The following is a 12552-nucleotide window of genomic DNA, read 5'->3' as shown; positions in this document are numbered from 1 at the left end:
AGATGTCCTATCATCCTGCCATGAATTAAGTAAAGAAAAAGACAAAAAACGGACGGGAGCCGGTTCTTATCGTTCACTCAAAAGAGCCGGCTCAATGAACCGGCTCGTTCGTAACCAACACATCACTAGCTCTGTCGGAAGCAAAGTCGGGCTTATTATCCAGAGAGGTTCAACACATCAAAAACCGAAAATAAAAGGTAAAAAACCTTTGAAAAAATTACATTACAAGCCAGTAATGCTGTCGGGGTGTGTTTTTAGCTCGGTACTACCGCTGTCGTTTGAGTTGTGCTGGTATTTATATTAGCAACTTCGTAGCAACAAGAAAGCTTCAAGGAAATGTGAACAAAAGAGACGACACGGGCCTGTTTTTAATCTGCTGCATGTTGTGTTTTCACAACGATCAAGTGGATACCTCGACAGACTTATTGTGGAATAGATGTCACCGAGCTTTAGTGTAAAGATAGTCGGTGTTTGTTGTTGGTGCTTGGTCTATAAACCAGAGAGTTGAGCATCATCCTACTGTACAGCTAACTACTTTACAGACTTCTCATATCTTTCTATACAGTTGTTGTTTTATTGTTGGACATAACGCCCTTTTCTTTTCCTCCAGCAGAGTCATGTCAGGTTTCCTGGACGGGATCCGGTGTGGAGACTGTGAGTGCAATGTGGACTGGGGAGAGAGAAGAAACGCCATCGCATCTATAGCTGCTGGAGTGCTGGTACTACACTGATTTCACTCAGATACACTGCAGCTACAGAGGGGAAATGTAGGGTGCTCTCATGTGTCTTCCTGTTCTGTGGTTTGCCTAGTTACTAATGATCATGCAGACCTGTGTATTCTTGTTTTGAATAACCAGGATGTGCAGATTTATTATGACATCATGTTCATACTTGTCTCTGAAGTCCCCCTTGGGATGGCAGTAGCTCAGTCCAAAAGGACTTGGCTAGGACTTGGTTCAAATCCCCGCATGGACCAAGTACTGAGTGTGAACTGGTCGCTGGAGAGATGCCAGTTTGCCTCTTGGGCACTGCCGAGGTGCCCTTGAGCAAGGCACCAAACCCCCAACTGACTCTAGAAAGAGCCTTTAATGGTTTTATGTTACCTGAAGGCCACCGTAGTTCTCCGACACGCATGTAAAACTGCGGTAGCTTGAGCCGCAGAGTGCTAAACCGTGGTACCGCCAGCCGCCGTCTGACTTGCGTTGCTCTTAAAGTATTGTTATTATGGTAGGGTGGCCTCTGAGTGAGGCAAACGACATTACCAAGATTATGCACTGGCGGCTCGCTTTACGCAGTCTTGGAAAGGGAGGCGTGAATAGAGCGTTACTCAGTTGGTTGCAATCTGCAACCACACCACTAGACGCTGCCAAATCCTACAAACTGTACCTTTAAGTTAAGTGGTTTTTAGAACAAGTAAATTAAAGGGACTGTTTGTAACTTCTTACACGTATAAATCAATCTGGGTCGGTGTCCCATGCGTGCTCGCGTGTGGCTGCGCTGTTCAGACAAGACTCCAACACAAACTACACGGAAGCACCAAAACCGTTATATCTAGTGAAGCCCGTCTGTTAAACAGTGTTGGCCGCGGTCGGAGGCCGCGGTCGGAGGACGCGGTCGGAGGACGCGGGGGAGACCGCAGCTTTGGCCTCCAGGGCCGGAGTCTCTGCTGTACTCTGCTCCTCTGCTCCTCTGCCTGCTTGCTTTCACTCACACACCGCGCTCGTTCTCACTATTTCGCTCCACTCTTACGTGCATGCGCGCACACTCCTCACTGCAGAAGAGTTAGTTTAGCTCTGAGAATATCTAGTGAATGTACAGTGGACGTTTGTGCAGAAATAAATGCTGCAGCTCCTCCAGACCAACAGAGGTTTCCCGTGGCGCCTGTCAGGTGCAGCCCCCTCGCTCTGACATCTCTCTCATTAATGCATGTATATAAGTCCTGTTTGTGCATGTGTGTGTGTCCTGTATATATAACAGAGTGAAAAAATGTAATTTCCCCTCGATATTAATAAAGTGCCTTTCTTCTTCTTTTTCTTCTAACTGTGGATCTTGTTGTTGCAGTTCTTCACCGGTTGGTGGATCATCATCGACGCAGCAGTGAAATATCCTAATGAGGGAGACTTTCATCATGCCTATCACACTTGTGGAGTCATCGCTACAGTGGCCTTTCTCATGTAAGCGGACTCTTTCTGTTACTGGAAATGTTAAATTCTTCAGTTTCACAAACAGGTCCCATCACAAGGTTCAGTTATTTGACACAGTGTGTAGGATTTGGCAGCATATAGTGGTGTGGTTACAGATTGCAACCAACTGAGTACCCCTCCACTCACTCCTTCCTTTCCATAAGACTGCAGTAACGTGAGCCGCCAAGTGCAAAACAACGTAGTTCGGCTCTCTCAGAGGTCATCCTTACCATAATAACACTACTTTAGGAACAACGGAAGTCAGACGGCGGCTGGCGGTACCACGGTTTTGCACTCTGCGGCTCACGTTACCGCAGTTTCACAAGAATGTCAGAGAACTACGGTGGCTTTCAGGTAACGTAAGAATGCGAAAGGCTCTCTCTAGAGCCAGCGTTTGGTTTGTCCGTTCTGTGCTACTGTAGAAACATGCCGGACTCTGTGGAGAGGACCCGCACGCTAAATCACGAATCATGTTATAGCAAAGGCATGGCCCGCCCTACACTGCTTCTGATTGGCTAGTACTTGCTGCCTTTGTTGGTTGTATTGGTTAGGTTTAGGGTAAGAATATCATGGTAAGCCAATACGAGGCAGAGTAGGGCGATCATGCCTTCGCTATAGTAGGATTCGTAATATCACGACCCGCTCCCTGTGTAGATAGGAAGGGCTCATTCTAAGCTAACGAAAACACAACAATTCTTAGTTTCAGGTGATTATACACTAATGAAAACATAGATTACGAATATGATATTCCATTTCTGCCAATAGATCCCCTGAAATGATGCACACTGTTCCTTTAAGCTTTTAGCCCCATCTCCAGGCCTTCCTCAGCGTATGGAGTTGCTCATTTGTCATGGAGATGATATAGTTATTATCACGTGATCTAAGTGTGGAGTTTCAGTCACCTGATAACTGGTGGTCGTCTATTGGGGAGGTGCTCGGTCGTTACCTTCGTCCCTGTCCAAGAATGGTGTCTGGTGATGTCGATGGCCTCTTTAATCTTTCACCAACTAAACCATCTCCATAACAAATGAGCAAAGCCAGGGCCATGACACGGGGCTGAAAGCTTCTGGAACACTAAGTAAGTGGGCCTTGTGATGGTAATGATTTGATCCTCCTGTTGTTATTTACCAGCTCCATAGATGCTTCAGTTTAGGAGTTGAGACCTTCATAATGCCTAAGGATGCAGCCGGTGACAATAGAGCCGATCTATTGAATTCTATGTTCTATGAATATTGGTTCTATGTTTATATACTATATACATTATATACTGGAATTTTGATTCCTGTTTAAGTTTTGACCAATTTGTTGCTGCATTAAACAGGTTTACACTTAAATGGTAATTCCTGTTAATTTTGAAGATGTTTTTACCAAGTTGTTGGTATACGATTTATTATTTAATACAATTCCGTAAATGTATATCTATGTATTTATTTGTTACATTTTGCTTTGCAATATTAGGAAAGTAATGTTTAAGTCAAGCCTGATGTTGCCTTACACATAAAATGATGATTCCAGTCACTTCCACACAGTGAGGTATACAGCTTATTAATTAAACACTGGTATAGGATCGGTACTCGGTATCCGCCGATACCCAAAGCCCATGTACTGGTGTCAGGACTGAAAAAGTTGGATCGGTGCATCCCTAATAATGCCTATACTTTTTACAGTCTATGGGACAGGCTTACTAATTGTATTCAGTTGTTACCCTGTGACCTGTCAACATAAGAAATCAGGTAAAACAGTAACCTACAAGGTAGCTTCTGTTCTGATGTGTTTGTAATTATTTTTTTATCTCATTTGACACATCTAGGATAAATGCTGTTTCAAACGGCCAAGTGAGAGGAGACAGCTACAGTGAGGGCTGCATTGGACAGACGGGTGAGTATGAGAGGACATGATGAACTTCTCTATGCTCTCCCCCCACAAACACTTAATTTCCTCATTTCTCATTTCTAATGATGGCCTGTTTCCTTGTATTACCATTACAACATACATGCAGTAAAATACAAACCCATAAAAAAAAAATTCTGTGGAGCGTCACCCAGTAACGCACCCTTTCTTATCTCTGCTTGCAGGCGCCCGAGTTTGGCTCTTCATTGGCTTCATGCTGGCTTTCGGCTCCCTCATTGCCTCTATGTGGATTCTGTTTGGAGGATTCGTAGTGCCTCGTAAGTCCTGTTGTTCTCGCACTGACTGTTCAGTAATCAGTTTTGGTGTGTGACATTGACAAGCAGTATTAAGCAACACAGTGTTTTTTGAAAATTGCAGAGATGAAAGAGAAGCCAGTATGATGCAGTTACTTCATATACATATGCTGCATGAAGCGAGCAAAATGTTGTTCATTCCAATCATGAACAGCTCCTCATTTACTACATGTGGCACTGTGTCAAATTATACACATGGCTAGGGCTGCACAATTAAACGAATATTAATTTGCGATCACAATTTTGGCTTCCCACAATTAAATGAGCATGATCGCCTGCGATATTGATGTGTAAAATGAAAACTCTGCTGCATATCAAATCAACCGCTTCCTAAACCAACAGCCAGCCACCAGCTGGTGATCGAGATGTTTTGGTTTCACTTTTGGGTATAGATATTATCTATACAACCAATGTGTTTATGATTAAAATAAGAGCAAAAAATTGTTTATCTAACTCTTAGTATTTCTAATATTGCTCTCGAAGTGCACCAGATTGAAGCATTTAACTTTAAAATGTAGCTAACAAAGTGGTAGGGTGAATATTCCTGTATTTTTCCTTATTGCAATATATATATATAGCAGAAAAAAAATATTGCAATGTCAGTTCTTTCCAACATCATGCAGACCTAATTTGTACATTAACAGGAATGTAGCACAGCATGGAAGTGAAAGCAGTGCTCTGTTTATTTTCATTTGAAAGTGCAATAACATATGTTGTTGTTTAAAATCAATGAATAATCGTGATAAATAATCGTGATCTCAATATTGATCAAAACAATTGTGATTATCATTTTTGCCATGTGCAGCCCTACACATTGGTCTCATTTTGTAAGCTGCAAATCTGTTGTCTCTTACAGATAAGGGTGTCGTGTACCCTGGTATCGCCATTTTCTTCCAAAACGCGTTCATTTTCTTTGGGTGAGTCTTCGGCAGCATCTTACTTCAAATCCATGCTTACACATCATCACAGGTATTTATGTGTACATATTTTTCTTACACTCTCTTCCTGTCTTCTGATTTAGGGGTTTGGTCTTCAAGTTTGGACGTACAGAGGATCTGTGGCAGTGATGGACTCTGTGTGTCTTCATGTCCACTGTTTATACACTCTGCTTTCTATATTGTATGAGACAATATGCTTTAGTGGTTATTTACTTTATATATGAACTTTGTTTCGCTTTCAAATTAACGTGTTTAATTTATACTGTTGACTGTATACTGGCTAAATCATAACTAAGCACAAAGTTTCATAGATTCCTTTAACGTTTTGAATGTGGCACATCTTTCAGATGTGTCTATTTGCACTCAGACTGTGTAGCCATGTTGTTATAATGGTTTACAATTTGTGTATAGCAAAATGTGTATTTTGGGAGCTTTACTTCTCTGAACTGTCCACATTTCCTTTTGGGTATACTTACTTTTATGACATCCTTTTAATTTGAACAGTCTTTTTAAGTGGTACAAAATATCATTGAGGGCAATATTTCATAATACTGTACACATTTACTGAATGTAACCATATGGGGTTGTTTGTGTTTTTCCTGAAATAACAGTAAGTCAGCTCTGAAACTTTGCAGTCATCCAGATTCATTGTTGAAGGTTAATTAGCTCACACTGCTGACATGAGGTCAACAAAGGTTTCGCAACTGTTGGGTGTTAAATGTGTGTACTGGAGATTTGTATTCGACTGCAACACTTAAACCATTCGCTTGTGTAACATCCAAACCATGAGGTCAGTTTCTGACAACCATGGCAACATTAAACAGAAACATACTGGGCAGTAAATGAGTCTCGCATTCATGCTTCCACGGTTCAAGCTTGATTTTTAAAAAATAATTTATTCCAGTTGTGCACACACAAAATGTCTAATAACTACTTTGCATGAAAGTAAGAAAATTTGTAAGAAATTATATATATTGACATGAATGAACACCAAAAATAGTTTGTACTTCCAGGATCTCACTTGGTCTCCTTCTTTCTCCGTCTTCTTATTTGCGCACTGCGAGATGGGGAAACTGCAAAACATAAAAATACTTGCTGTTTTTACCTTTTTATGGTATGGCACAACACAAAATAACACCAATTCCATCACTGTTCAGTATCATTATTGATCATTATAATTGATCTTTTAAGTGATATAATTGTAAGAAGATAAAGTCTTGATTGCCAACCTCCCAGAAAGCCTGATCATCAAAACATTTCTTGTCTTGGGGCGGTCGCCAGAAGTTCCACTTGAGTAGGAGCCCTGAAAACAATGACATATAAAAGTAGTTAGGAAAGCTCACAAATGGCAAGCATACTGCATAATACTAGGGGTGTAAGAAAATATCCACACACTTGAGTATTGCAATATTATGTGTAGGAGCCAGATGGTGTATCAGGTCTCCTGGGGATTATTGGTAGCCTACTGAAATGCATAAGTAGGAACCAATCTTGGCCGGGTCAGGTGTTCCGCCCAGAAGCATAAACAGTTTTTGAACGCTGAGGCAGCATGTTGCTGCAATCGTTACTTGTATGATGTGTTTTGAGTGAATCTGTAATCCAGTTAAGGGATAAACTTCATGGAAAAAATGAACAAACGAGCATGAAGTGTGTTTCGGACCTTGATTATAGGCGGTAACGTAAATCGGTGTGTCAATCAGGTGAGCCCGGTGCAACACCTCACTGGCTTAAAGCTTGCCTTAGCCTCTACATTATGTTTTGTGATACTGTATTGATTCTCATAAACTCTATCAGTTTTTTATTAATAGTTTACATGCAAAGATTCATGGCAGACAGCGTTGTAATCTATGCTCAGCAGTTCGACTCCTCCACTCCCACATATACTGAGACAGGAAGTAGCGTAAGAGTGCACCGGTAGCATTCAAAATCGCAATATATTGAATCGTAACCCCTATATCATAATACGTGTTATATCGCCAGATTTTTGTGAATACACAGCCCTATATAATACGGTGTTGATATACACCTGTGGTTGCCAACCTGTGTATTGTTACACACTGTAAAAAAAGAGATGACCTCTAGATTTCACTAAAATACTGAAAACCTAAAGTAAGATATGTATTGGGTCAAATTTCACTGTTGATGGCACTCTGTTGCGACTGAATAATTCAAAATGGACCTTCTGTCTTCTAGTATGATTGAGCCAGACTGTTAATAATGGAAGCCCTATTACTAGAGAGAAGATTTACCTGTAATGATTCCCATGGACAGACTCAGAGCGATGGTGATGAAGAGAGTGCAAATGTGAAATACAGCAAACCGGATTGCCCTACAAAACAAAGGACCGATTACACAGGTGTCACACCTTTTGTGTGTGTGTGTTGCAATGCAATCATATTATCACAGCTGCGTTCTCACGTTGTGTGATCATCACAGTCTTTAATCTGTAGGAGGAGATGTGCCACCCATCCCAGTAGACCAGGGAGCCCATGTGTGCTCAGGACAGCGCAGGTGTCATGGCACTCGAATGCACGCAGCATGTGGATCTGGAAAATAAGAGCTTATGATGAGCTGTGATGTATTTAATCAAGGGGTTATGTGTGTATGCGGTGATCATAACCTTGAGATATCGCAATCCGATGGTTGACACAACAGCAGCGGTGAATCCGATCGTCATGGCTTCCCATGGCTGACGAACCACTGACATGGAAACCCCAACAGCAACACCACCAGCGAGGATGCATGACTGCATATGGATCTGACAGAGGAGTGAAGATATACGCCCCGTTATAAATTAGATCTCACTGGTATTTAAACTCACTGATTTGATTTTTGAGTGGCTCCCGTGGTGCTTAAACAGGTAAAAGTCCTGTCACTCCGGGCCAATAATGACTCATGTTCATGAAAGAGCATAATGTTGTGTTAGCATATCAAGTGTCAGAATACCGGGTTGAGTTTTCCCTTGGGGCTGGAGAGCACAGAAACAGCAGCTGCTGTTACAGCGCTGACAGCCAGGGCCAGGTAGGTGCTGCACACGGCGCCCAGCTTCCTCCCAGGAGTACGGCTGTCCACGAGAACTGAATTAAAACTGGGCCAAAACATCCAGAGAAACAAAGTCCCTGGAGAACAGAGGATTCAGATTCTGCTTTAACAAGGTAGATGCTTGATAATGTAGGGTTTGAACTGAATGTTAGCCAACCCACTGGCTGCACCGTCCTACAAAACCCAGTAACATCAGAAAAACATAGCTCACACCTTACCCAATACGGCGAATAATCCTGTTTTGCGGTCAAATTTCTCTTTTTCAAATTGCTGCTCGCACCCTTTCCGATACAGGATCCAGGACGTCATGAGTCCAAAGAAGGCCCCAAAGATGTGAAGCAGCATGATGCTGTTCAGAGGTTGGACCTATGGGGTTAGAAAACATCACATTTCTATGTACTGCATATGTATGATGTGAATATACTTGGCCTCAAGAACTGATGTAAAGGTGAAAAACACATGATTAACAATTGCTTACCTTCAGTAGAGTCTGGAGGAGCCATTGATTCAGGACAAACCCTGACACTTCCAGCAGGGCCATGAGGATGAGGTGGACAGGGTTGGTCTTCCCCTGCATGGCTCCGATTGAAATGAGGGCAGAGGCTGTGCACATCTCAGCAACCACTAAGCTATATTAGGACATTAGAACCATTGGCTCAGAACTGTGAAATGTGTATTTTGTGTAAGTAATGTATATTTTCAGAATGTTGTTGTTGTTTAAAGGTACAGTGTGTAGGATGTGGCGACATTTACTGGTGTGGTTGCAGATTGCAACCAAATGAGTACCCCTCCACTCACTCCTCCCTTTCCGAGACTGTGGTAGCGTGAGCCAAAGAGTGCAAAACCGTGGTAACGTCGTTCGCCTCGCTCAGACGCCATCCTTACCATAATAACACTACTTTAGGAGCAACGGAAGTCAGACGGCGGCTGGCGGTACCACGTTTTTGCACTCTGCGCCTCACTTTACTGCAGTTTCACAAGCGTGTCGGAGAACTACGGTGGCCTTCAGGTAACATAAAAACGTGAAAGGCTCTCTCTACAGCCAGTGTTTGGTTTGTCCGTTCTGGGCTACTGTAGAAACATGGAGGAGCAACATGATGGACTCCGTGAAAAGGGACCTGCTCCCTATGTAGATATGAAGGGCTCATTCTAAGCTAACAAAAACACAACAATTCTTAGTTTCAGGTGATTATACACTAATGAAATCAAAGTTATGAATATTCCATTTTTGACAATAGATCCGCACACTGACACACTGGTCCTTTAATACATCTCTGTGCCATTTTCTTTTGCTATATAGGCCGTACTGGGACAAATGGATTCTGTAAAGATCATTTGTTCAAACAGATGTGTGACATCAAATTTTGACCTACCTTCTCAAATCTATCCTGATCTTTCCTTTGTAATACCACGACTCTGTTCCATTGAGTATGATAGCCCATTGGGTTGCCATGACAGCCACCAGGAGGTTGAACCCAGAGCCACTAAAACCATACCGCACTAGATAAGTGCACAAGAAGCCGAAACCTAGAATCACCATCACATTCACATCCTGGAACTCTGAAAGAGAAAGGGAATAGTAGGCTTTAAAAAGTGCCAGATATAGCGAATTCTCTTGGAAAAAATGTAATCTGATTTTCCATCACGCCGAAAGTCAAGAGTAAATATGTAAACAGAAATCTACCATGGAGAGAATGTGGGGCACTAGATGCTGATCACTATGTTTCCAAAATAGTACTGTTTTGGAAGGTGGTACACAACACGGTACAAAAGGTACTAGGATATGATATCACTATGAGTTACATGATTCTCTATCTGTGTAATTTGAATTCTACTGAGGGAAACGTAGGAATAAGTGATAGATATCTGGTCAAGATATTGTTAATATATTAACAATATCTTGACCAGATATCTATCTTATATCTTATATATAAAGAAAGCTATCACAAGGAAATGGGGTAGAGTGGAACCCCCTTCATATGAACAGTGCATGGGGGTAGTAGAGGAGATATACATAGTGGAGAAGCTGACACATCGTTTAAGACAGCAAGAAACACAGATGGAAGACAAGTGGGAGAAATGGACATTATTCAAAAACCAAAACAGCGACGAAGACGGCAGAAAGGACAACTGATTGAGTTGGAAATGACATGAGAATGTATGGAATAATGGAAGTGTAACTCCCAAACATGAGTCCTGTATGTATTGTTCCCTATGTTTGTGGGTCTGACTGTGTACATGCCCATATGTTGTTGATATGTGCATAACTTTGAAAAACATCAATAAAAACTAAAGTGGAAAAAAAAAAGTGCCAGATACCTGAATCACAATATGTACAAAACATTATAATTTCTGCTGTACTGAACAACCCCAGGTCATCTGTTCCTAAAGAACCAGCAACTGTTTGACCTTATCACTGCCCAACAGTAATAACTGCAGCCACTCCCCTTTACTACTGGATTCTAGTTTGTCCGTTTATTTAGCTTTTTAAAGAAGCATAAGCTTAAAATATTTGTTTCATTCATGATCTATTCATCTTTAAACCTCCATTGTCTCACCACCCTGATTCACCCACCCCCTTCCAAACTCACCTGGGTAAAGGTTGCTGAAGGTAATCCCATTTGCTTTTGCATTGCTTTCGATCTCAACGTAAAAGGCATATATGACAATGAATCCTGTCTGCAGAAAAATCAGCAAAGGTGCCAGACGTGAGCGCAGACTTGGTGCGTACTGAGGAGCCATTGGAGACCTTCCCTGAGCACTCCTCTTCCAACTGACGCATGAGTGGCCCTGGCACTCTGAGCAGGGCGAAACTCAGAGCACATCTTTTCATATTTATCAGCCGCCTGCTGGGGGACATGTCTGACTAGCCTTGCCTGATACCGGCCAGAATTTGTGAACTTGTGAAGATTATTTTGATGCTTAATTAAAGAAAAACGCTTTATTCCTTTAAACCAAACAGCCACAATGCAGCCCCCTTTAAAACAAATTACAAAAGGATTGAGGTCATGAATAATAATTATTATATGCTAATAATGCTACATTTTGTTCTGTCCCTTGACAACATCTAGAGAGTTAGAATTAAAAGTCTAATTTACACCCTAAAACATTTATGTCATAAAATACAACTACAGCTTGCACAGCAAATATGTATCAATTCCATTTGTATTTTTGCTACGAAAACTATTAAAGCTGCAGTGGGTAGAAATGGAGCAATCTGTAATCTGAAAAACATCATGTGCCTCTGTGTCCTCCGGTGCTCCTAATAGCATCTGCAAGATTTCACAGACCGGAGGAAAACAACCAATCAGAGCCAAGCTGGAGCCTTGCCGTCTATGAGCAGCTGTCAATCACTCGCAAACTCCAACCAAACAGTCAAACTAGGCAGCGCTGATCAAATATGTATCAATATTCTGTTATTGTAATGCCTATTTCTCGTCTCAAATGTTTTCAGAAACATCTTGTAGTGTACTGTATAGTTATAAAAAGAGAAACTTTGTGACCCAGCAGCTATGTTGAGATCTATTGAGGAAATACCAAGCACCGCCTACCAGCTGGAGCACAGCCAATCGGAATGCTCAATAGGAGCGCTCTCTCTCTGAAATGACCTGAGATTGGCCAAAGTCTCCCGTCACGTCACGGGCTAGAACTTTTAAAGCCTGAAAACAGAGCCATGAGGAGGTGCAGAAGTCTAGTTTTATCTCAGAACACTTGAATTACAATATGCTGAAAGGTTATTATGGGATTTTTGCCCAATGATGCCAAAAAACGTTCTGCCTACTTAAGCTTTAACATCACTTCAGTTTTGGACATACATCTTTAAAAAATATCTCTCTTCCTCTTTTATTTGTACCATGCCACTTTGTTATGGTTCTAAAACCAATGGCAAACAAAGAAAGCCATGGATAAAGTTCATCATATTTATATTTTGTTTTGTGTCTTGCACAAAGGAGTTGGCCACAAACACCTGATTGGTTGAACGACGAGACGTCCCACATGCAGCGTAGGTTAGGGTTAGGGTTAGGGGTTATCTCTCTACCTCTCTCATTTGTACCATGCCACTTTGTTATGGTTCTAAAACAAATGGTAAACAAAAAGCCATGGGTAAAGTTCATCATATTTAAGGCTGGTAACAAAACATAATAGCATACAAGGCCTTGGGGCAAGTCTGTCACACAAAGGACC

General features: G+C 41.7%; 2 protein-coding genes across 3 annotated transcripts; one reads left to right on the top strand and one right to left on the bottom strand.

Moving 5' to 3' along the window:
* Positions 1-42: 42 nt before the first annotated feature.
* tmem50a (transmembrane protein 50A) lies at positions 43-6168 on the top strand. 2 transcript variants are annotated; one of them, XM_037796432.1, is made up of 7 exons: positions 43-197; positions 611-719; positions 2062-2174; positions 3994-4061; positions 4259-4351; positions 5244-5304; positions 5409-6168. In XM_037796432.1, the coding sequence occupies exons 2-7, from the start codon at positions 618-620 to the stop codon at positions 5452-5454; spliced, it is 483 nt and encodes a 160-aa protein (XP_037652360.1). In that variant the 5' UTR covers positions 43-197; positions 611-617; the 3' UTR covers positions 5455-6168. The 2 variants fall into 2 exon arrangements, with proteins under 2 accessions (XP_037652360.1, XP_037652359.1); XM_037796431.1 differs by having other exon boundaries at positions 46-197; positions 614-719.
* Positions 6169-6203: 35 nt separating this feature from the next.
* On the bottom strand, positions 6204-11149 carry rhd (Rh blood group, D antigen). Its single transcript, XM_037796430.1, is given in 11 exon segments — positions 6204-6398; positions 6555-6628; positions 7575-7654; positions 7744-7871; positions 7946-8083; positions 8272-8444; positions 8586-8733; positions 8846-8996; positions 9741-9927; positions 10959-11116; positions 11118-11149. Coding segments are annotated over 11 exon segments (1296 nt in total). The 3' UTR covers positions 6204-6371.
* Positions 11150-12552: the final 1403 nt, after the last annotated feature.

The sequence above is a fragment of the Sebastes umbrosus genome, chromosome 16 (genome assembly GCF_015220745.1).
Source record: "Sebastes umbrosus isolate fSebUmb1 chromosome 16, fSebUmb1.pri, whole genome shotgun sequence".
Taxonomy (NCBI): Eukaryota; Metazoa; Chordata; class Actinopteri; order Perciformes; family Sebastidae; genus Sebastes; species Sebastes umbrosus.
The sequence above is the reverse complement of the archived record's forward strand: the minus strand, read 5'-3'. Positions and strand labels throughout refer to the sequence as shown.

Coding starts and splice junctions, on each gene's coding strand:
- tmem50a (XM_037796432.1), top strand. CDS start 618: ATGTCAGGTTTCCTGGACGGGATCCGGTGTGGAGACTGTGAGTGCAAT. Junction 2,175..3,993: donor GCTACAGTGGCCTTTCTCAT/GTAAGCGGACTC, acceptor TGACACATCTAG/GATAAATGCTGTTTCAAACG. Junction 4,352..5,243: donor TGGAGGATTCGTAGTGCCTC/GTAAGTCCTGTT, acceptor TGTCTCTTACAG/ATAAGGGTGTCGTGTACCCT.